The sequence below is a fragment of the Danio rerio genome, chromosome 14, assembly GCF_049306965.1.
Source record: "Danio rerio strain Tuebingen ecotype United States chromosome 14, GRCz12tu, whole genome shotgun sequence".
Classification (NCBI taxonomy): domain Eukaryota; kingdom Metazoa; phylum Chordata; class Actinopteri; order Cypriniformes; family Danionidae; genus Danio; species Danio rerio.
This window is the reverse complement of record NC_133189.1, coordinates 3,060,176-3,085,144: the sequence shown is the minus strand read 5'-3', so window position 1 is coordinate 3,085,144 and position 24,969 is coordinate 3,060,176. Positions and strand designations below refer to the sequence as shown.

The 24,969-nt window shown below is 37.2% G+C and overlaps 1 protein-coding gene across 2 annotated transcripts in view; it reads left to right on the top strand.

Moving 5' to 3' along the window:
- The window catches only part of fbxw11a (F-box and WD repeat domain containing 11a), a 37,067-nt gene extending 13,602 nt beyond the window's left edge, over positions 1-23,465 (top strand). The window contains 12 exon segments of one of the 2 annotated variants that reach the window (NM_201310.1): positions 321-389; positions 4,977-5,196; positions 7,485-7,671; positions 10,243-10,333; positions 11,848-11,985; positions 12,059-12,177; positions 14,924-15,173; positions 17,232-17,350; positions 17,488-17,598; positions 18,599-18,677; positions 20,142-20,306; positions 22,580-23,465. In NM_201310.1, the coding sequence (NP_958467.1) occupies positions 321-389; positions 4,977-5,196; positions 7,485-7,671; positions 10,243-10,333; positions 11,848-11,985; positions 12,059-12,177; positions 14,924-15,173; positions 17,232-17,350; positions 17,488-17,598; positions 18,599-18,677; positions 20,142-20,303 (1,545 nt within the window). In that variant the 3' untranslated portion in view covers positions 20,304-20,306; positions 22,580-23,465. 2 annotated transcript variants of the gene reach the window in all.
- Positions 23,466-24,969: the final 1,504 nt, after the last annotated feature.

The following is a 24,969-nucleotide window of genomic DNA, read 5'->3' as shown; positions in this document are numbered from 1 at the left end:
TTAAATGTACGCGTGCATGCGCTTCTGTGGTTTTCGTGATTAGAACTCACTGTGTGTTTAAACAGAGCAGACCAATCCAATTAAAGCAGCTGAAACATTAAGCCCCTCCCACTGTGCCCCAAGCCCGCCCACCCCCTCCTTTCAGAGTTTGTTCTGTAAACTCTAAAAATCTGATTAGACGGTTTTGAGCGGTACGTCTGTGGTGGTTGTTTCTGTGTGTTTGTTAAACTGCTCTTGTGTTATTCGGGAATGTAATACCCAGAATGCACCTTTCTGAATGCTTTACTCGTGTTAAACATCTCTCTCTTGTCTCTCTGTAGAACATGACGGGGATGGAGTCTCAGATTAACACAGATGAAGTTTCTCCAAAGAAGACAACAGTGTTCAAGGTGTGTGTTGTATTTCATAACATGAAATACAGGGGTCACCGATCTTGGTCCTGGAGGGCAGATATCCCTGCAGGATTTAGCTCCAACTTGCCTCAACATTCCTGCCTGGGTGTCTCAAGTATACCTAGTAAGACCTTGATTAGCTTGTTCAGGTCCATTTGATTAGGGTTGGAGCTAAAATCTCCAGTACACCGGCCCTCTAGGAACAAGTTTGGTGACAACTCGTGTAGACTTTAAGGCATAGGTCCAGGGCCGGAGTGGGACTCCTTTTTAGCCCCGGAGTTTCAAGCCTCAGACCGGCCCACCTCAGTTCACGACTGACTATATTAAAATAAGGTCATTCCAATTCAGTTTCTAATTACACTATCACGTCTTTTTTTTTTGAGAAAACAGCTGCTTTAAAACTTCAAATGTTCAACAATCCTAACAGTATTATATGTCTTAACAATAAAAATAAAAATAAAAAACATACTCAGACGAGGATCAAACCCGGGTCGGCGGCGTCGTAATCTAACGTGCTAACCACTGTACCACAACAGTTGTATGTTGAAAAAAATCATTATTAACCTCCAGGCTGGTTAAATATAAAAAGAGTAGAGCTGCGGTAAAATAATGAATAAGAAGACTGTGGTCAAGTAAATAAATAAATTAATTTAAAAAGTGTGACTGCTGAGAGCAACAGATTCTGGAGCTAGGGACACCGGCCCTCACGGCCAAAAAACGAACCGGCCCACCGGGAATTCTCCCGGTCCTCCCGATTAGCCAATCCGGGCCTGCATAGGTCTCAAACACAATTCCTTGAGGGCGGCAGCTCTGCACAGTTTTGCTCTAACCCTGATAAAACACAGCTGATATAAATAATCGATGTGTTTGAAAGTCTTGAACACCTCCATTAGTTGGATCAGCTGTGTTTGATCAGGGTTGGAGCAAAACTGTGCAGAGCTGAGGCCCTCCAGGAATTGAGTTTAAGGGTGCTTTCACACCTACACTTTTGTTTCGGAACGTATCTCGTTTGCCCAGTTAGCGCGGTTCGATTGGCATATGTGAACAGGGCAATCGCGCTCTGTTCCGCGCCAAAGTAATCGCTCCGAGATCGCTTGAATGAGGTGGTCTCGGCTCGATTGAAACGAACCCTGGAGCGGTTCGATTGCAGTGAGAAAGCGATCCGATCCGAGCGCGGTTATATCACAGTGTTTTATGGATATGTAATAGGCATACGGCTATATGAAGAGAGAATTATGAGTAGGGCGGGAAGTTTCGCGAGTCTCCGGATGCCCGCAAACGAGTGATGATCTCCCGGTAATCTCGCGTCTCTCTCCCAGTCCTCAAATAGGCATCGTCGCGCACCCTTCTCACCCCTCCCCACCGTGTCTCTCCTCAGACACATCACGCGCGCGCACACTGTCAATCACCACCAAACCACCACCTCTCCTGACAGTTGAGCGGGACGCTGCAAAATAAACCCTGACACTCTGACCAATGTGAGGAGAGTTTACTCGCACGTGACTTGTTTTAGCTCTTTTGGTCCGATTAGAAACTTTGCAGTGTGAAAGCGAACCGCTCCAAGAGCAAAGAGCAACAATGTAACAATTGTAATCTCTGTTTCAGAACAACTGAATCGATTCACAGGTGTGAAAGCACCCTTAGGGTGCGCGCGCGACGTGTCTGAGGAGAGATGCGGTGGGGAGGCGTGAGAAGGGTGCGCGACGATGCCTATTTAAGGACCGAGAGGTAGACGCGAGATTAGCGGGAGATCATCCCTCGTTTGCGGGCATCCTGAGACTCGCGAAACTTCCCGCCATAATCATAATTCTCTCTTCATATAGCCGTATGCCTATTACATATGCATAAAACACTGTGATATAACTGCGCTCGGATCGGATCGCTTTCTCACTGCAATCGAACCGCTCCAGAGTTCGTTTCAATCGAGCTGAGACCACCTCATTCAAGCGATCTCGGAGCGATTACTTTGGCGCGGAACAGAGCGCGATTGCCCTGTTCACATATGCCAAACGAACAAGTACTAACTGGGCAAACGAGACACGTTCCGAAACAAAAGTGTAGGTGTGAAAGCACCCTAAGACCTTTGCTTAAAGGGTTAAGTAATCAATAAGCTGATTGAAGTATTGCAACATTTGGTAAAATAATCAGATTTGTGGTTTCATCTTTCACATTAGTATTCCGATAATAATCATTTCTTATGCTGTTGACATGTTTTTAGAATTTACACTTTGTGTGAACCGTTTTCAACTCTTTCATTTTGGTTTAGTGTAAATTGAAGTATAATTAAACTACATTGCATAACTCGTCAGACATCAACTCTGCAAAAATGCTTTTCTTTATTTTTTGTCTTGTTTCTAGTCAAAATTTAAAAAAAATTCTTAAATCAAGCACAAACAAAACATACTGTCTTGATTTTAGAAATATGTCAAAATGGAGCAAGTTTTTTTTTTATAAAACAAGCTAAGTAATCTGCCAATGGGGTAAGCAAATTAATTTATGTCAAAAGGTAAAACAAGAATATTTTGCTTACCCCATTGGCAGATTACTTGGCTTGCTTTATGAAAAAAAAAACTTTCATTTTTGCATATTATTCCTGAAAACAAGACCTTATTTTCTAAAATATATATAATTTTTGCAGTAAAAACAATAGATAACTTTAACTAAAACTTACTTTTATAGCAAGAACAATTTAATTTTCTCTAAAATATAAGCAGAAACTGTACTAAGACTGATTCCTGGCTGAAAGAGCCGCTGTTTTTCCAAGCTTGTGTGGTAATTTAATTGTCATCCATATTTATGAGAAGGGATCAATCAAAAAGCAATTTGCTTTTAGTGTTGCAGCTGTTAAGCAGGAAAAAAAGAGAGCAAAATCTCATATATTTTTAAAACGAGCCATTATTATGGCTGCAGCAGATATGCAGTAGCCACATTTTTAAACGTATGCATTATCTGCCTATGCATTATCTGCGTTTATATTTATATATATGTATAACTAATCCCTTTCTAGTTGACCAACGGGCCGGTTTAATAGGTTTTTTTTACAAATACTAGATTGCATAATTTTATTTCTGCTCATTTTCACAAATATTCTAAAATGAATTAAGTGCACCCAGAAAAACAGATAAACCATAGAGTTTAATAGTCAAATAAAAAAGGAATAAAAACAAAATGCTTATACCAATATTAATACAAACTACAATAGTTAAAATAATACTAAAACACCACAAGAAATGCATTTCTAGATTTATTTCTAAAATTAATTGTTAAGATACACACAAAAAACAGATAAACTAGTTTCAGTCAGTTATTAAATATGATATGAATAATTATTTAACATGTGACTGACTTCTACGGTGTGAAAATTGAATAAACCGAACATGTTGAAGTAATTTTTGAAAAGCACTTAAAGTACTTGATAAGAGTAAATATAAATAAATAAAAGCTAAAACTGAAATAAAAAATATAAAACCCAAGCAGTAATTAGAAAAATTCTTAAATTAAGCACATCAGAATGGTAAAGCTAAAATAAAGTATTACTAGAATGCATTTAAGTTACTTACTTCCTAAATAAATACCTAACAAATACTTAATTACTTCCTAAATAAATACTAAACAAATACTTAAGTTTTTAATAAATGCTTGCCTATAAATACTTTCTAACTGAACAAATACTTAATAAAATTACATACTTAATAAATACATGCATAATAAATACTTAATAAATATTACTTACTAAATAAATAAATATACAAACATTCTAAATAAAAAAATAAATACATAAACTTAATCGCTCAATAAAACATACTTAATAAATATTAAATTAAAAATACTTAATAAAACCTTACTAAATAAATAAGTATATATAATTGCTTAATAAATACATAATAAAAATACATAATTAATACTTGAATACTTAAAAATGCTTAATAAATAAATACGTAATAAGTACTTAATAAATACATAACAAATACTTTTTAAAATACTTAAATACATAATGAATACTTTAAAAATACATAATAAATAATTAAAAATATTTAATAAATATTTAACAAATGCTTAATGCAAATACTTACTAAACAAATAAATAAATATATACTTAATTACTTACTAAATACCAACTAAATAAATACGTAGTAAATACTTAGTTACTTCCTAAATAAATACTTACTTAATAAAATACTTACTCGATAAATACATACTTGCGTGATAAATACTTAATAAATATTTACTCAATAAATAAATATGTTTTTAATTGCTTAAGAAATAACTACTTGCCAAATTAAAAAATATACTTAATTACTTAATAAATACTTACTTAGTAATTACTTACTCAATGAATCTATATATATATATATATATATATATATATATATATATGAATAATATATTAACTGCCTAATAAATAATTACTTGCTTACTTAATAATACATAAATACTTGTGTTACTGTTATTTTGATATAAGCAACATCTCGCTGGATTAAAACAAAAAAAAATCTAACTCTAGTTTAAGCGCACTTTGAAATCGAGTTTTGGCATGTTTTAATTTTCTTTCTCTTTTTTAACGTTGTTGTTCTTTGCGTCCAGTTAGGGAACGGTTCTTTGGCAGGTTCGAGGAAGAGGCCATCTCAAGGCAGCTTTGATAAGGAGAAAGATCTGTGCATCCAGCTGTTCGACCAGTGGTCAGAATCAGACCAGGTGGAGTTTGTGGAGCATCTGATCGCACGCATGTGTCATTATCAGCACGGACACATCAACTCCTACCTGAAGCCCATGTTACAGAGAGACTTCATCACCGCGTTGCCAGGTAACAAACTCACACTTCAGCAAATCCTCCTACTGAAGCGCATGCATTAGCGGAGTCCGAAATGTGTCTGTCGGCACTCAGCCAGAAACACCCACTTACACACTGATCCGAACCTGCAGAGACTTGTTTGTTTGCTTGTATTATGAAATCTTTAGGAGTGGATAAAACTTATGATGATGATGATAAACTAGCATGGAAAAAATGGTAATAATTTAAATTAAAAAGATTGTATATAGCTTAGTGTTATTGTAGTATATTTAAATACAGATGTTGAAGTTTTTATTTATACTGGTGTTTTGATTTTATTTATTTTTAAGACAATTCAAAAATATAATTTATTTCTATAATTTTTAATTTTTTTTTGTTTTCAGGTTAATTCATTTTTTTTTTCATTTTAATGCAAGATAAAGTAATTTTGTTCTCTTTTTGAATAAGTTTTAAATGAATGTATATAATCTTATTTTCAAAACATCTTTTCTGTTTGTTGAATTCCACTACATAAAGTTAAACTTACTGCCAAAGACGATATGCAAATCTGTGCAACACAAATAATTAACATTTAAGTAATAAACATATTTATTCATTCATTTATTTTCTTGTCGGCTTAATCCCTTTATTAATCCGGGGTCGCCACAGCGGAATGAACCGCCAACTTATCCAGCAAGTTTTTACGCAGCGGATGCCCTTCCAGCCGCAACCCATCTCTGGGAAATAAACATGTTTAGTATATTATTATTATTATTATTATTATTATTATTTTTATTATGAGTTTAAACTTAAGTTTTATCCTATTTTAATTTGTCACTTTTTTGTCATTTTCATATTTCATACTTTATATTTTATACAGCTAATTGTCTGTGTGCTGTATTTATGAGATGTTTAGGACTGGGTAAGACGTTTTATGAACTGATGTGGACTCAAAGTGATGATAATGAAGCAGAGGAATGTATGTTAAAGTGCTCAATTGGGGTCATTTTAATACCACTGATGGTAATATTCTAGTTTTTGTTGATATTTTTTATTATTTTTGTTTGCTTTTAATAACAATTTCTTACATTTATATAGCGCTTTTCTAGACTCTCAAATCGCTTTACACAATGGGGGGGGGAATCTCCTCATCCACCACCAGTGTGTGGCATCCACCAGGATGGCGTGACAGCAGCCATATTGGGCCAGACTACATAGCAGCTGAATGGTGGAGAGGAGACAGAGTGATGACGCTAATTATGATATGGGGATGGTTAAGAGGCCATGATGGACGGAGGCTAGTGGGCAAATTTGGCCAGGATTTTTAAAGACCACATAGAGCCAGGAACTTGGTTTAATGTCTCATCCAAAAGACTGAGCAGTATAAAGTCCCCGTCACTATACTGGGGCATTAGGACCCACACAGACCGCAGGTTGAGCACCCCCTGTTGGCCTCACTAACACTGCTTTCAGTAGCAACCTAGCTTTCCCATGTGGTCTCCAATCCTGGTACTGACCAGGCGCAGCCCTGCTTAGCTTTAGTGGGCGACCATGTGAGAGTTGCAGAGAGCTAGCTGCTTTTCTGTTTTCAGCTTAATTTTTTTATATTTTATTTATTTATATATGTATATTATTTATTTATTATTATTATTTTTTTAATATATATCTTTTCCAAATTAATGTATATTCTTGATTTACATCTAATGTATAATATTTTCAAAATGTCTTTAGTTTCAGGACATGAAGTTAAGCTAACTATAAGCTTTATATCTGTGCATCATAAATAATTATTTTACATTTAGTATTACACATACATTATGGTATATTACTACAAGTTAACTGCAATTTTATATATATATATATTATTTATAGTATAGTAATTTTGATATGTGCTTCGCATTTTAAATATGACCTTTTACTCTTCATTGTGTGTATGTTTGTTTATTTATTTCACTTTTGGTTTATTTCTAGTTGGTGATTAAATCTGTTTTGGAGTTTTGATAAAAATGCTAGTAACTAAAACTTAGATTACATGAAGTGCATAAAATAGCATGCTGTTTTCAGATATTTGTATTTATTTTTGATTCAGCACCAAAGTTAATCAGTGTTTGGTGAGATAATGCTAATTTTTCAATGACAATGAAAATGACAAATGACAAATGACAAATTAAAATGTTTTTTCAACTGGTTGGCATTTTTCCCTGAATAGAACAACAATTTCACTGCTGTGAAAAGTAAAAGAGAGATATTTCAAAATAAGAGTTTCCATCGAGGTAGTAAACAAAACTCCAGTAACTCTTAGTGCATCTGTGTGTTTGCAGCTCGGGGTCTGGATCACATCGCTGAGAACATCCTGTCGTTCCTGGACGCTCGCTCTCTTTGCTCCGCTGAGCTGGTCTGTCGAGAGTGGCAGAGGGTCATTTCAGATGGGATGCTCTGGAAGAAGCTCATCGAGAGGATGGTGCGAACCGACCCACTGTGGAAAGGCCTGTCAGAGCGGCATCAATGGTAAAAGAACATACACACACTACATGTCACAGACGTAATGATGTTTCTACTATACAAACTGTATATTCTCTCCCTTTACCCCTAAACTCAGCCCTCACCAATCTGCATTTTTACATTTCAAAATAATTCAATTCACCTTTATTTGTATCGGGCTTTTACAATTTAGATTGTGTCAAAGAAGTTTCACTTAGAAGATCATAGTAAATTGAAAGAGTGTAGTTCAGTTTTTTAGAGTTTAAGTTCAGTTCAGTTTAGCTCAGTTCAGTGTGGTTTAATTTTCACTACTGAGAGTCCAAACACTGAAGGGTAAATCCATTGATGCGCAGCTCTACAGGTCCCGAACCTTGCAAGCTAGTGGCGACAGCGGCGACGAAAAAACTTCACCAATTGGCCAAAGTAAGGAATTAAAAAACCTCGTGAGAAACCAGGCTTAGTTGGGCACGACCATTTCTCCTCTGGCAAAACGTCTTGTGCAAAGCTGCAGTCTAGGCGCCGGAGGCTGGAAGCTGGACCTCATCGAAGACTCGCCTGTCCCTGGAGCGTCGCAGGAATCGGTCTCATGCTCTCCACTCCTCCATGGCCACCACAGTAGCTGCTCAGGATACGGCCTGGTCCAGGATATGGAAACCTTGGGATCATCTCGTCGCTGGTCTTGGATCGAATCAGTGGCGCTGCGTAGTCTGAGCGCTTCAGGATGAGTATCCCCAGGTGGAAATAGGGAATAAAGAGAATAATTAGTGTAGCTGCTGTTCATAGTGCATATAAACGAGATGACGAAACCTGTGTGGAGCACATTCATGTATCATACCGCTAAGTGATGCACTGAGTGTATGCTTTACTAAAAAGATAGGTCTTTAATCTAGTTCTGAATTGGGAGAGTGTGTCTGAGCCTCGGACATTATCAGGAAGGCTATTCCAGAGTTTGGGAGCCATAAATGAGAAGGCTCGACCTCCTTTACTCGACTTTGGTTTCCTAGGTACTACCAGAAGCCCTGAGTTTTGAGATCTTAAAGGGCGAGTTGGATTGTAGCGAGAGGAGGTTGGTTAGATAAACCGTAGCTAGTTTATTTAAAGCTTTATAGGTACGAAGCAATATTTTAAATTCAATACGGAACTTAACAGGCAGCCAGTGTAAGGAGGATAACATTGAGTTGATATGGTCATATTTTCTAGACCTGGTAAGAACTCTGGCAGCTGCATTTTGTACTAGCTGAAGTTTGTTAATAGAGAATGCTGGGCAGCCAGCTAACAGAGCATTACAGTAATCCAGCCTAGAAGTCATAAAAGCATGGACTTGCTCTTGTGCCTCTGAGATGGATAGCATACTTCGTAACTTAGCAATACTTCATTCTGTGATATTTTTAAGCATGTTGAGATGTGAGGACCAAACTTGAGGTGAGACAAATTTCCTTTAATCTGTGTACATTCAGGTTTAAGTCCTCACTGGAATACAAAAACCAGTAAATCCACACAGACACACTAGTTTTTAATGCTGCATTGATTCAAATTAGGGTAAATCTGTGCAACAGCAAACTTTTTATTGTAGTGTTCAAACAATATACAGTTGAATTCTATACTGTTCTTCACTGAAATGTACATTTCTATGATTTTTTTTATTAGTATTATTATTGTTTTTTTATGTAGTTGAAGTCACAATTTTAAAAAATAAAACTTTGAAAATATAATGAATTTAAGTCAGCTCTTACATGTAAAACAGCCTAAATACATGCATAATTATTCAAATATTTTGCTAATCTCAAACTAACACTACACTTGTGACCCGTTCATGAGATCGGCCAGATCAGCGAGTACCGATTGAGTTATTAAATGTGATTATCGGCCAATCGATCTAAGCATCTCTACTTTAATGTCACTGTAAGCTGAATACTTATATCTTGAAAAACATCTAGTCAAATATTGTGTGCTGTCATCATGACAGATAAAAGAAATCAGTTATTAGAAATGAGATATTAAGCTATTATGATTGGAAATGTGATGAAAAAAAGTTTTTCCTTTAAACAGGTCGTCTCCACATCACTTGAGAAATATTTGAGAAACTATTCACTTCACTGCAGGGCTAATAATGTTGTCTTCAACTGTAGATCGAGCAATTAATTAAAATATTCAGAATAAATACACTGCTGCTGTCGCACCTTGGGTACAAATCAGTAACCCAGGGTTGTTGTCAATAAATTGTACAAATCTAATGTGTAATTGTCTTGTGTTTTGTAATTGTAATGTGTTTTGTCTTTGCTTTTAAAACTCATTACTGTTGACTTCAGTGGGACAGATTGAATCACATGCCTGAAGAAACCTGACATCTGTGCATCCATGTGAATCATAATTAGTGTTGACAAACCCAGATGTTTACGTGATGATTGTTAATCCTGTCAAATCACAGGCGTGAGCTGTCAGCGTTTTATTTGTGCAAAATGATGTGCTGAGAATATTAATGATGCATCAGACGCAGAAACAGTCCAGTCTGAATCATCGTAACAAGCGCTGAATCATTTTGGTAATTTATGTGACTCATATTTTGCTGACTGGTGCTTTTCTTGTTTTTGTCTCCAGGGAGAAGTATTTATTTAAGAACCGAACAAATGAGGTTCCTCCCAATTCATACTACCATTCACTTTATCCCAAAATTATTCAAGACATTGAGGTGAGCATTCCTGTTACTGTTTCTATTTTTTATGGGCCATTTATTTATACATGCATCCAGTTTTTTTCCATTCATTCAATATCAAACGATTATTTTACACTTGTTTTAATATTTTATATTACCATTCTAAAGTTAGCAATTATTAATGATTTTTTTATTTTTTGAATGTTTTAATTTAAAATACATAAATGTATGCTATTACAATATTAAATAGCTGTTTATCCATTGTAATATCTATTAAAATGTCAGCGCCATCTGCTGTTAAAAACTAAATTAGAGTGACGAAAAACCAGTCGGGAACGATACCATCTGCTGTTAAAAACTACACTAGAGAGCCCTCTGCTGTTATAAATTAGTCTAGAGTTCCATCTGCTGTTAAAAACTAGACTAGAGCGCCCTCTGCTGTTATAAATTAGTCTAGAGTTCCATCTGCTGTTAAAAACTAGACTAGAGCAACAAAAACTAGTCTGGACCAATGTCTGCTTTAAAAAAAAAAAACTAGCCTAGAGCGCCATCTGCTTTAAAAAAAAACTAGCCTAGAGTGCCATCTGCTTTAAAAAAAATAGCCTAGAGCGCCATCTGCTGTTAAAAACTAGACTAGAGCAACAAAAACTAGTCTGGACCAATGTCTGCTTTTAAAAAACTAGCCTACACTGCCATCTGCTGTTAAAAAAAAAAAAAAAAAACTAGCATAGAGCACCATCTGCTGTTAAAAACTAGCCAAACTAGCAAAAAAATAGCCTGGACCTATGTCTGCTGTTAAAAACTAGCCTCGAGTAGCGGCTGGCTTTAAAAACCAGCCTAGAGCAATGTCTGACAATAAAAACTAGCCTAGAGCACTGTCTGGCAATAAAAACTAGCCTAGAGCACCGTCTGCTATTAAAAACTAGCCTATAGCACCGTCTGCTGTTAAAAACTAACCTAGAGCACCGGCTGCTGTTAGAAACTAACCTAGAGCGCCAGCTACTGTAAAAAAAAAAAAACTAGCCTATAGCTCAGTGTACTGTTAAAAAGTAGCCTAGAGCTCCATCTTCTTTTAAATTGCACCATCTGCTGTGAAACACTAGCCTAGAGCACCTGCTGCTGTTAAAACTAGCCTAGAGTGACAAAAAAAAACTATCCTGAAGTGATTTCTGCTGTTATAATTAACTAGAACGACAAAAAAAAACTTGCCTGGACCAATGTCTGTTGGTAAAAACTTGCCCAGAGTGCCGGCCGCTGTATAAAAACAAAACAAAAACCTAAACTAGAGCTACAAAAAACTAGCCTAGAGCGTCGTCTGCTGTTAAAAACTATCCTGGAGTGCCTTCTCCTGTAAATACTAAATTAAAGCGACACAAACCTAGCCTAGAGTGCCGTCTGCTGTTAACCTAGCCTAGAGCATCATCTGCTGTAAAAAAAACTAGCATAGAATCTGAGCTCATGATCGATTGAAGAGAAGCATTCTGAAATGATGACTGGCCACAGCTCTACTCCTCATCCAGTCTCCCGTTTTTCTGGTTCTGTTTCTTTAGACTATTGAAGCAAACTGGCGGTGTGGGCGTCACAATCTCCAGCGGATCCAGTGCCGCTCAGAGAACAGTAAAGGTGTTTACTGCCTCCAGTATGATGACGACAAGATTATCAGTGGCCTGCGAGACAACTCCATCAAAGTACACAGCTGTCTGTCTGTCTTTCAGTCTGTTTGTCTGTCTGCTGTCGTCTCATTGTGTTTCCGTCTCTCAGATCTGGGACAAACAGTCTCTGGAGTGTCTGAAGGTTTTGACGGGTCACACTGGATCAGTCCTGTGTCTGCAGTATGACGAGAGAGTCATCGTGACGGGATCCTCCGATTCTACTGTCAGGTATAAACACAGATACGCAAACAGATATAACAGTGGCTGTTATAGTGCTCCTGTTTCCCCCACAGTCCAAGCACATGCGCTATTGGTGAACTGAAGAAACTAAATAGTCCGTAGTGTATCTGAGAATAAGTGTGTTTGGAGGTTTCCTTATACTGGGTTGCAGCTAGAAGGGCATCCGCTGCGTAAAACATATGCTGGAATAGTTGGTGGTTTATTCCGCTGTGGCCACCCCTGGTAAATAAAGGACCAAGCCGGAGGAAAAATGTAAGAAAGTGTGACAAACTCAACTGAAACATGAAGGGAGGGCGGGGCATGGAGAAGCTCCTCTTTTAAAGGGTCACGAAACTCCAAAACACATTTTTTGAGCTGTTGACAGTCGTATATGTGTCCCACACTGCTAAAAACACTATTAGGACAGATATATTTCACTAAAAAGTGTAAATTGGTTGTTTTTGCGTTATTTCAAGCAAATTCGTACTTCCGGTTTGAAACGAATTTTTGAAGCTGCGTCACGGTCATGAGATAATAGCGTGTATTCCAGCGTGCAGACTGGACGTCTGAGCCAGAGTGTGTCTTATTACGTCTTACAGTGTGCTGCATTAATGCATGAGTAAGGCTTGGTTCAAACCAATCAGCGCGCTCTATTGTGCAACTTCATTAATATTCATTACTGTCACAGTGTTTAGACGACAGAGACGCCACGTTGTGTTGGCAAAACAAGCGTGAAGTGTTGCTTTTATAGTTTGCTGCAGTTAAGTTTTGTTTTCATTTTCTCTCTGTGAGAGCGCAGCTGGAGTCACGTGTGGATTAACAGTGTACGCGACGCTCGACAACAATAACTTACGTGTCTAAGGAGGAACATTGTTTACCTGAGAGCTGTTCTCATCTGCAAACGCTGAGATCCGGATTCGCTTCTAGTCTCCTCTTAATAAAGACGCGGCTCTAGTTGCTGGTGATTGTCCTGTCTCTACAGATTTGGTAAGTGAGCGACCAGTGCTCTTTGTTTATTCAGTTCGTAGTTTATTCGTATCGAACAAACTATTGCACCGAATGTAAACATGTTAGCACTACAACCAAACTCGTGTAGGATTTTCACCGCAATTTGTGACCGGAATAACACACGCGGCTTTCTGACGCTACCTGCCGTGTGTATCTAAGTTTCCGGGAAATGCTGAGGGTTTTTTTCTCTCATTCGCCGTGCGGTATCAAACATTGCATGAAAAATACACGCTTACAGCAGTTCCTCGAATCAAATATCTCGTTTGTCGCGAGGGACATGAATGAATTCCCTGAATGAAAGAGCCAAACTGCAGATAAAGTCCACCATTTAATAATTGGGCAAATAATTCGACTACAGATGTCCATGTAAACACCATCACTTTCTCCCTTGTGGGTGTGTGTTTTGACTCTGAAATTCAGCGTGCTCAAATAGACACTCCCACACCCTCCCACTTTAGTTCCTCCGACCCTCCCCCCTAAACAGAGCTGGACACGCCCACTTGTCTGACTTTTTCCAAAGTAGAGGTGTGAAAACACCCTGCTGAAACGAGGGGGTTTCATGGCCCTTTAAAAAAAAATAAAGAAGAAAACCAGCCAATAGCATTTTGTTTTTATCACAGCTCATATGAAAAGCAAATAAGAAGCATCTTGAAGGGGGCGGGGCATGTCTGATACTACAGAGCATTTGATTGGCCAGAAGATTTGATGACAAACTAAAGGGAGGTGATGTCAAAAAAAATTATTGATTTATGTACAATATTTAATGTTTTTCATGTAGATTTCATGTCGTGCTTTTATTTTATTGTCTGTAATTGATGTAAGATTTTTTTCATTATTATTATTGTTATGTAATTATGTTCTCATGTATATTGACTTTGCCATGAAATAGTCATACGTTTCTGATGTGGTAAATGTTAATACAATGAAAAATAAATGCATCAAAGTGACTGTAAAACATTTATTATTTCTATTTCAAATAAATGCAACTTTTTGAGCTTTCTGGTCATTAAGGGTGCACTCGCACTATGCTATCCGAACTTAGGAAGAAAAGGTCAAATATACGGAGAATTTCATTACAGAGCTAAATTAAATTAGACTAATTATTAAAAAAATATTTCACAAACATTGCCTTCATCTCCGGCTGACGATCTCAATGACCTCACTTCCCTAGCAACCATTTAAACCTTTTTCATGAGAAGTGTGTGTGTGTTTGTCATTTGTGAGAGTCTGAAGGAATGAGCTGTGCCGCTGCATAAATCAGCATTACGTCACTTAGAGTGTAAGCGCAAACGGCCGAACGTTTAACACCTGGAGAAGGAAACGGTTTTGTAATGTGATCGTGTTTACAGTGCATTAACACATCAGTTGGCATGTGTTCCACTCCAGCAGGATGTGAGCTCGTTCACCTGTGATTTACGCTCCATCCCTGTCGCACCTGCTGCGCGAGTGTTCATTTTATGTGTTCATTTCACCTCCAGCTTGGTTTGTTTTTTAAAGACAGCAATGCCCAAAGACGATGGCTGTTATTAGAGGATATGTATACTTCTTTTAAATGTTAATAGGGATTTAAATTTGATAGAAATAAAATAGAAATTTGTTGTTTTTTTATTATTTGATGGTTAATTTTCAAAAGGATGAGTTGAAATGGTCAATCAATCCATGTGGGACGAGCAGTTGTGGCAGAAAGCTGTGCAGAAGCTCACACTGATCTGTGTATTGATGTGTAATATGTGTGTGTTTGTGTCAGGGTGTGGGACGTCAGTTCTGGTGAAGTTCTCAACACTCTGATCCATCACAACGAAGCGGTTCTGCACCTGCGCTTCTGCAACGGCCTCATGGTCACGTGTTCGAAAGATCGCTCCATCGCGGTGTGGGACATGGCGTCTGCCACCGACATCAGCCTTCGGCGTGTGCTCGTGGGTCATCGAGCTGCGGTCAATGTTGTGGACTTTGACGACAAATACATTGTGTCGGCGTCTGGAGACAGAACCATAAAGGTGAGTTAATGGGAGTGGTTAGTGGATGAGGGGGAGTGGTTAATTGATGAGTGGGAGTGGCTAGTGAATGATGGGTGGGCGGGGTTTTGATGATGGGTGATTGACAGCTGTAGCGAGGAGACGATGCAGTTCAGGGGATTGCAATAGCACTCTCTCGATCTGCCTATTTTGGCCTTTTGTCAGCCATGCGGATGTGCGCTTGTTTTTGCGATTTGTTTTAAAACTTCTAATTCAGATGCCAATGGAACAAATAACTTGGAATAACAAACCAGTGTGTTCATGAATATACATCAAAACAAAAAAAGTTCATTACAAAATATCAGTTCGCAACATTAAGCAGCAGAACAAGCTGTTTTTCACATCTAGAAATGAATGGAAGTTAATGAAACCGGAAGTCTGGAGCCAAAAAGATTCCAATGGCGTATGTGAGGAATAAGGTCAATATTAGGCTTGGGCGGTAATACGGTAATATGGTATACCGCGGCATCTAAAAATAGCAACGGTGTCATTTTCAATACCGTTATACCGTCATAAAAACAAAGCACTTAAATAGGAGACAAGTATTAAATAATGAATATTATTTATTTAATGCCTACAAATGCATATACGTGATTGTCATGATGGGACAGTGTGGAGGAGAGAGAGAGAGGTGAGGTAAGATTTGGAGTTGCCCACTAAGTCACCTGCAGTGTGTGTGATGCGCGCGTGCTCGCTCACTCAGGAGCGATATTGTAAGACCATGCGACCACTCCCCCGTGCTTTATTCAGAAACGCGCGCGTGTCTTGTTCGTATTAGAGATTTGCGTGGTACACACACACGCAAACGCGCGTGCGCACACACACACACACACACACACACGCGTGGTGCTGTGCGTCTCTCTCTCTCTCCCGCTCTCTGTCTGTGTGTGTGTGTGTGTGTGTGTGTGTGTGTGTGTACCACGCAAATCTCTAATACGAACAAGACAAACAGGTGACCGCACAACTCAAGTCGCATATATGGTGTTCAGTTTCTGAATGGTTTAAGCACAAGCCAACAGTTTGGTTTACGTCATATTTTTTTATCATGCACGGTAATACCGTATACCGGGGTAAAATAGGGAGGAGGTTTGACGGTATCATAATTTGGATACCGCCCAAGCCTAGTCAATCTATATGTATATATCTTTTTTGTTTGTTTTTACAGAGTTTGCAATGTTACAAAGGGAATACTCCTTATTTTGGAATTGTATGTGAAGTGACAGGAGGTTTTATGGTTTCGATAACATTAAAACTTTCCTTTCTATCCACTTTAACAACAATCGTGAATATTGTGATTGGCCTCAAATATTAATTACACATTTGCTTGTGTACGAACACTAATATAACAGCAGATTATAGTGTGCAGAAATACACTTACTATATTTACTATATTCTGAGAGCTGAGCTGCCTATTTTGTTTTCTCAGACATATCAAGATAAGTGCGCAAAGGTCAATGGGGCAAAAACAGCCCCGAACATAATGAATAGGTAGTCAATTTGGCCTGAGTGTATTGTTTTTGAAAAAGTATTTTCACAAAATATTTCTCAAAATAAGATTTGTCAGCAAACATCATTCCATTTGCTAAAAAACAGAGAAATTTATGGCCAAATTAAGCCTCAAAATCCCCCTCAGAGTGGATGAAAACATCCCTAACAGCCCACAAGGGTTAAGTATGATTTTTAAACATTTTAAATTACAGGGACATGCGATGTGTCCCTCTAAACCAGCTTAATAGAGTGCGTCAAAGTCATCCCCATGTCATTATACAACTTCATGTCCCTGTACATCACATAAACCTGTACACACACACTAAATATTAATTACACATTTGCTTGGAATTATTGTGCTCATATTAAGGAGTCAGCATCATGTTGTCATTTATAAATCGAAATGAACAGTGGTTTGTTTTATCTGCAAGATGCAGCATAATGAAACTATCTTCAGCTTTATAACAACTATCTAGACTTTACCTGCAGATAATAACATGTTTTTAAAGAAAGATAATAAGAGGCTGTGTGTGTGTGTGTGTGTGTTTGCAGGTATGGAGCACCAGCACGTGTGAGTTCGTACGAACACTTAACGGTCATAAGCGCGGCATTGCTTGTCTACAGTACAGAGACAGACTTGTGGTCAGTGGGTCTTCAGACAACACCATCAGGTCAGAGTCTGTCAAAGTTCACTGCAGCTTTTACATGTAACTGTTTGGAGACTGCATTGTTGGTGTGTTCTTAACAAAAACAAATTGTAGTTGTGTAGATGTGTATCATGCATTTACTAGTGTGTGTGTGTGTTTAGACTGTGGGATATTGAGTGTGGTGCTTGTCTGCGTGTGCTTGAGGGTCACGAAGAGCTTGTGCGATGCATCCGATTCGACAACAAGAGGATCGTAAGCGGAGCATATGATGGGTAATTTCAACCACACACACACTTGTGCACATAATTTACAGGGACACTCCATGGACAAAGTATTTTATACAGTAAAAACCACTTGTTATATGGCCCTACCCCTAAACCCAACCCTCACAGGAAACTTGTAGCTACATTGTAAATTCAAAACAACGCTTTAACCCTTGTGTATTGTTCAAATTCACTACCTTTTCGTTATGTTTGTGGCTGTTTTTGCCTCGTTGACTTCCATTGTTATGACATTTATTGATTACAAAGCCATGACAGCATATAATCATGCATTCTTGAGTGTTGCTGGTTTTCCAGATTGTAAAGAGTTAAAATGTGTAGTTTTTAGTATTGATCATCAGTTGGCAGAATTAACCCTTTAGATGGGCCTGTGCAAACTAAGTTTCTGGCTTTTATATGGAGTTCTGTGGAATATAACAGCAGATTACAGTGTGCAGAAATACACTTACTATATTTACTATATTCTGAGAGCTGAGCTGCCTATTTTGTTTTCTAGGACATATCAAGATAAGTGCGCAAAGGTCTTTGGGTCAATGGGGCAAAAACAGCCCCGAACATAACGAATGGGTAGTCAATTTGGCCTGAGTGTATTGTTTTTGAAAAAATTTCAAAGCATTTTTACAAAATATGTGTCAAAATAAGATTTTTCTGCAAACTTCATTCCATTTGTTGAAATACTTTTAAGTTATTAAGCCTCAAAATCCCCCTCAGAGTGGATGAAAACATCCCCAACATCCCACAAGGGTTAAGTATGATTTTTAAACATTTTGAATTACAGGGACATGCGATGTGTCCCTCTAAACCCGCTTAATAGAGTGCGTCAAAGTCATCCCCATGTCATTATACAACTTCATGTCCCTGTAAATCACATAAACCTGTACACACACACACACACACACTGCATCATCTATGTCTGGCTGGCCGTTTATCTGTCAGCCTGGTTAATATCCATCAGCCGTATCTCACCAGCACATTCTCTCTCCCTCTGCAGGAAAATAAAAGTTTGGGATTTACAGGCAGCTCTGGATCCACGAGCCCCCGCCAGCACTTTATGTCTGCGCACGCTTGTGGTGTGTATAAATAAATCGGTGGCATCATTACATTAACAAAAAGTGGCTTTTAATTGCTTTTAAATGATTAAGTTATACATTATGTGTGTAATATTACTACTGATACAGTTTTGTTTTGACGTTATTCAGTTTCACATTTAAATAAACAACCACAAGGGGTCGCTTAAAGCTTTGTGTTTAATTACTTCACATGTTTACATGATACTTTTAGATAATATAATTAAAACTTCAATGGTAAATTTGGAAGAACTGTCATCAGACCTTAGGTGTGGATTTTTAATATTTATGTCATAGTTTTTTTTAATTTTATAAATCAAGAAATCCTCACAACGTAAAAAATTGGCACTATTTCCATAGCTGTTTAATGTTTCTAAAGTTAAACAAATGTTTTCTAAGGTGTTAAAACATTAAAATATTTTCAGATTTATACAAAAAATACAAAATAAATCAATCTAAAGAATAAAATAGATGGCATTTACAATAAAAAAACAAATGAAAATATTATTATATTTGTAAATATTAATAATGTTTCGTTGATATTATTATTATTATTATAAAAACACAAAATAAACAACTGTTGAAATTAATTTAATGAATTAACCTATTTATTTTCATGGAAATGGCAAAGTATAAAATATGCAAACTACACAATATCTTTCCAAATTTGACTGCAGCAAAAATAATAATAATAATAATAATATATATATATTGTGTGTGTGTGTGTGTGTGTGTGTGTGTGTGTGTGTGTGTGTGTGTGTGTGTGTGTGTGTGTGTGTGTATGTATATGTGTATATATATATATATATATATATATATATATATATATATATATATATATATATATATTATTGAATATTTTGTTATATATTAATATATAAATAAAAAATTTAATGCTTATATTACTACAATATTATTTATTTTTATTATTTTATATGCTAGGGTATTATATAAACCAGTATTTCTCAACCATATTCCTGGAGGACCACCAGCTCTGCACATTTTCCATGACTCCTTAACCAAACACACCTGATTCTAATCATAAGCCCATTAGCAGAGACTGAAAGAATGGGTGTGACAGACAAAGGAGACATCCAAAACATGCAGTGCTGGTGGTCCTCCAGAAATGTGGTTGAGAACCACTGATTTAAACTATTCTATGGTAGAAAAAAAATGCTTAAACACTTCCTAAAAACATTGCAAATCAGTTACATTAAATCATAAACTATTCACTTATTATTTGTGTCATCATTACTCAAACTTATTCATTTGTCTATTTTTAAAAATGCTGTTTCCTGTATCCTGTAGTTTGGCAATAGATATATATTTACTAAAGCATTATCCTGAAAGCAGAGCTCTTAATGTGCTGATAACATATGTTGTGTTTACTCTTGAGTTTACACGTTTGTGTGTGCACGCTGTATGTTGTCATGTGGGTTTAACTGTGTTTGTTGTCATCTGTCGCAGGAACATTCTGGCCGTGTGTTCCGTCTGCAGTTTGACGAGTTCCAGATCATTAGCAGTTCCCATGACGACACAATCCTTATATGGGACTTCCTGAATGTGTCCAGCAATGGGCAGTCAGACGGTCGGTCGCCCTCTCGGACATACACATACGTCTCCAGATAGCAGGTACACATTAGAACTTAATAAAATCAACATTTCGTTATTATTGTGGTTTGAATTTTTATTTTTTTTTATGGTTTTATATGTTGGTCTGAGAATCCTTCTGAATGGGTCTAGAAGTGATCTCTCTCCTTTTTGTCATTCTGTTTTGATCTTATTTTTATAAGTGGTGTTAGTGGGTGCTAATGACCCTGTATAGTGATGGGGACTCTATACTGTTCAGTGAGCGCTGTCTTTTGGATGAGACATTAAACTGAGGTCCTGACTCTTTGTGGACATTAAAAATTCCACAATGTCTATCAAAGAAGAGTATGGGTTTAACCCCGGCATCCTGTCCTGGCCTCTGTCCATCATGGCCTCCTAACCATCCCCATATCATAATTGGTCTCCTCTCCACCAATCAGCTGGTGTGTGGTCTGGCGCATTATAAGGTGGATGCTGCACACTGGTGGTGGATGAGGAGATTCCCGCAATACGTAAAGCGTTTTAAGCGTCTTGAAAAGTGCTATATAAATGTAAGGAATTATTTTTAATAAGTTGTTTATTATAGTTACATTTTTAAATACTCTTTTATAATAAAATATGCTAAAATAGTATAAAATAAAATATTAAAAGTTTACATGTAATTAAGTTTTTAAGTATTTTTTCTTACATAGAATAGTTTAAGATACTATACATGAACAATATTACGCGAGTAGCAGTGCGATATGGCTGTATACCAGTGATGATATACAGCCATATCACACTGCAACGAGTATGTTATTGTGTTTATACAACAGTTTGACGGCAAAATCGTAAGTATAAAAAAGAAAATCAAACACAGAGAGTCTATAAACCCTTTTGAATGAGGAACTACTTTCTTTTAACGTTCATTCACATCTGCTGCTGACTTCAGAACAGCAGAAACCGTTGCTAACACACAAACGCCACTTTAGAGCTAGTGTTTGATGACATAAGAGCTGATTTTACTGACATTTTAAGATTACAAGGCTGAACAACTTGAAATGCCATCAGTCTACAACGATTTTCCAAGCTTTCTCTGTTGCAATCGGGATATCTCAATAATTAACCCTGAAAAAGCTAAAGCAAAGAAAAGGCTGGGAGATTATTATGGTATGAATACAGCACTACAACATGCAAAAGAGAGAGATTGACTTAAGAGTGTCACTTACCCGTTTTATATTGATTAGATCATCTGTAAATTAACAATTTTCACAGATTTTTTTTTTCTTTTTTTTTCCTCTAAAAACTTAGCAGTCTGTCGCCATCTTGTGGCCGAACCACAACCGTCTTTGCACTACTCAATGACAGGCTGATGGCCGCCAACTCGCTGAATCTCTGAAATAATAAATATTTAAAACAGGCACTATCCTTTATAAACAAATTCAATTCACCTTTATGTGTATAGCACTATTACAATGTAGATTGTGTCAAAGCAGCTTCACATTAAAGATCATAGTAAATTGAAACCGTGTAGTTCAGTTTTCAGAGTTAACGTTCAATTCAGTTTAGCTCAGTTCAGTGTGGTTTAATGATCACTACTGAGAGTCCAAACACTGATATTAAACAAACTGCATAGTTGCAATGTAAACAACTACGTTCTCTCCTAAAAAGACTCAAACGTACATTAGGTTGTCCAACAGCTGCAATTTTTGTCAATCTGTAGGGATTTTATTGATCTGCTGTCACTCTATGTGGGCGGAGTAATACAGAAGAGTGAAGAGGCTGTACCAGTGCTGTTATTGCAGAATATCACACGGCTATTAGCCAATCAGATTCAAGAATCAAACAGAACTAAATATATGTAATTTAGTTTGTATATAAAAATAGTATAAAATATTTTATTATAGATAAATATTTGTGATATGATATTTATTATTTTTTTATTTGTGAACATATTGTAGCAGTAATAATAGTCGTTTTATTTTGTAAATTCTATGAAAATAGGTTATTTAGTTTAAAATGTTTACAGGTTCTTTATTATGTTTATAATAATAAGATTATTAATAATAATAATAATAATAATAATAATATAATATTAATATTTGCAAATATAAAAACACTTTTTTGTTTTTATTGTAGAGGTTATTGTAGATGACATCAATTTCATTCTTTAGATTAAATTAATATTATTTTTGTATCTTAAATTCAGCTTAGTATGTAATAATCATTATTCTGATCAAACAATTAAAATAATAAATCTACAAATATTTTAAGTTCTTCATTTTTTAATAGTTATTCTAGAATAAAGGAGTGTCTCACACTATTTCCCTTTTCAGGTGCCTTTTCAATGTGCCAGTGTGTCCTTGGAGAGCTGAGAGCTGATTGGCTGTTGGCCACGTCTGTCACAGAATTGGTGCCTAATATGGATCCGCCTCCTTCTCCGCCTGGCTGTAAAATTCAACACACACCAACACAAACCTACACTGATTCATGCTTTGCCAAACACAGAGAAACACACACTAACGTTTGTACGTTCAAACACTCTCACCAATGGGTTTCAGCACTGTTCTGCTTTATCTAGAGAAAAACACACTCACACACACTCACTTATCTACAGTATCTGTACTCTCACTGCTGCTAAAACAACCCAAAATCACTGTCGCTCTGCACTACTAATATTTGACACGAGGATCACACTGTTATGGAGAAGTTGATGGGATTCTGGGAGTGCCGTACAGATGACGGATCGATGAATGAACCGGAAAAGTATTTCTGTGAGGGATAAAAGACTGGGACAATAGCAAACACTCACAGAAATGAAAGACGAGAGGGTTAAGCTCGTCCTTTTCCCTCCGCTTGCCGTTTTTTTCAGGCTCTTCAGGACCAGAGACACACTTTTTGTCGTTCAGGAGCGCGTGTTCGTCCTGTCCGCATGCATGAGGTTCAGCTGCTCTGATGCCTCTTTAGTTTTTATGAGTTTGTTTGTTTGTTTGTTTTTTCTATTTAATTTGTCTTTCCATCTTTTCCGAACAGTTCTGCTGGGCATTGTGTGCGTCTCCGGCACTCGATGTCTGGGTTTTTTTTATTTTATTCTTCCTCTTCTTGCCTGCTTGCTCATCGAGGGCTGAATCTATAGCTGTAAACAGAATTGTCTTGTCAGATTGTGTTGTATATTAAAGAGTTTTTTAAGAAAAGATATTGTGAATAAAGTACTTGATCATGGTTGGTTTATTGGTCTCGAGGAAGCCGGACATGTTTTCATATCATTATCAAGTATGAGCTTGAATTCGCTGTATTATTGCATGGTATTTTGATTCAGTTGAAGGTAACATTATTAGTCATGTTGTGAGATTTTAATAATTTAAAAATATATATTTTCCAAGTGGGCATCATAGTGGCACAATCGCCTCATAGCAAGAAGGTCACTGGTTTAATCCTTGGCTGGGTAAGTTGGCGTTTCTTTGCGGAGTTTACCTGTTCTCACATGTTCGACATTGAATCAATGTTGTATTCTCGATGTAATAACCTTCCAACGTACCAACGAACTAAAGAACATTGATTATTATAACATTAATTTTGACATTTACATTTAGTCATTTAGCAGACGCTTTTATCCAAAGCAACTTATAAATGAGGACAAGGAAGGCAAGGACGTGCGGCAAGTTTCAGGTATGTAAAGTGTAAGAAGCAAACCCTGCTGAAAAATCCAGCTTAAACCAGCCTACTCTGGTTGGCTGGTTTTAGCTGGTCGACCAGGCTGGTTTTAGAGGGGTTTTGGCCACTTCCAGGCTGGTTTCCAGCCATTTCCAGCCTGGTCCTAACTGATTAGGCTGGGAGATGACCAGCTAAAACCAGCTTGACCAGCCTAGCAGGCTGGGAGCCCAGCCAAAACCAGCTATATTCAGCTTAAACCAGGCTGGTCAAGCTGGTTTTAGCTGGATTTAGCTGGTCATTTTCCAGCCTGACCAGCTAAGACCAGGCTGGAAATGGCTGGAAACCAGCCTGGAAGTGGCCAAAACCCCTCTAAAACCAGCCTGGTCGACCAGCTAAAACCAGCCATCCAGCCTAGGCTGGTTTAAGCTGGATTTTTTAGCAGGGAAACATTAGTAATTTTTTTTTATCTTTTATTTTTTGTAGTACAGTTAGCGAAGGAGCCAGGGAGGAAATTGCAGATTAGGACTGAAAGTGGAGACTAAATAGTTGAGTAATCGACCACTGATACTGACGCTTATAACCAATAATCGACGTTGATTCAACGTCGGCTTCCTATCTGGGTGGTCTCTTCGAATGGCCTTTTGGAATGAAAAATGTTGAAAAATACAACTGATGGACACTTCTGGCTGTCATCCTGAGAGAAGTTTTGTGACAGAAATTTGTGTCTCAAAAGTAATGGTACCATCTGAACAAAAATAGGGATGACACCTGCCTTCCAAATGAAACTGAAGCTGTCTCAATTCGCATACTCTCAATCTAAAATAGTGTACATAAAATGTCCCAAATCATAGTATGGTGAAAAGAGTATGACAAAAGGTTTTCCGGATGATCTACTATTTCCAGTAGAAACTCGAAATGTAGATCTGTCTGGAGCTACAAACTCTCGAAAAAGTGTAAACAAACAACAAACATGGCGGACGCGCGAGACCAACCGTCAAGTAGAGATACTTCGACTTGTTTGAATGACTATTATCTAGCCAACTGGGAAATATTTAAATCACGCTTTCTGTGT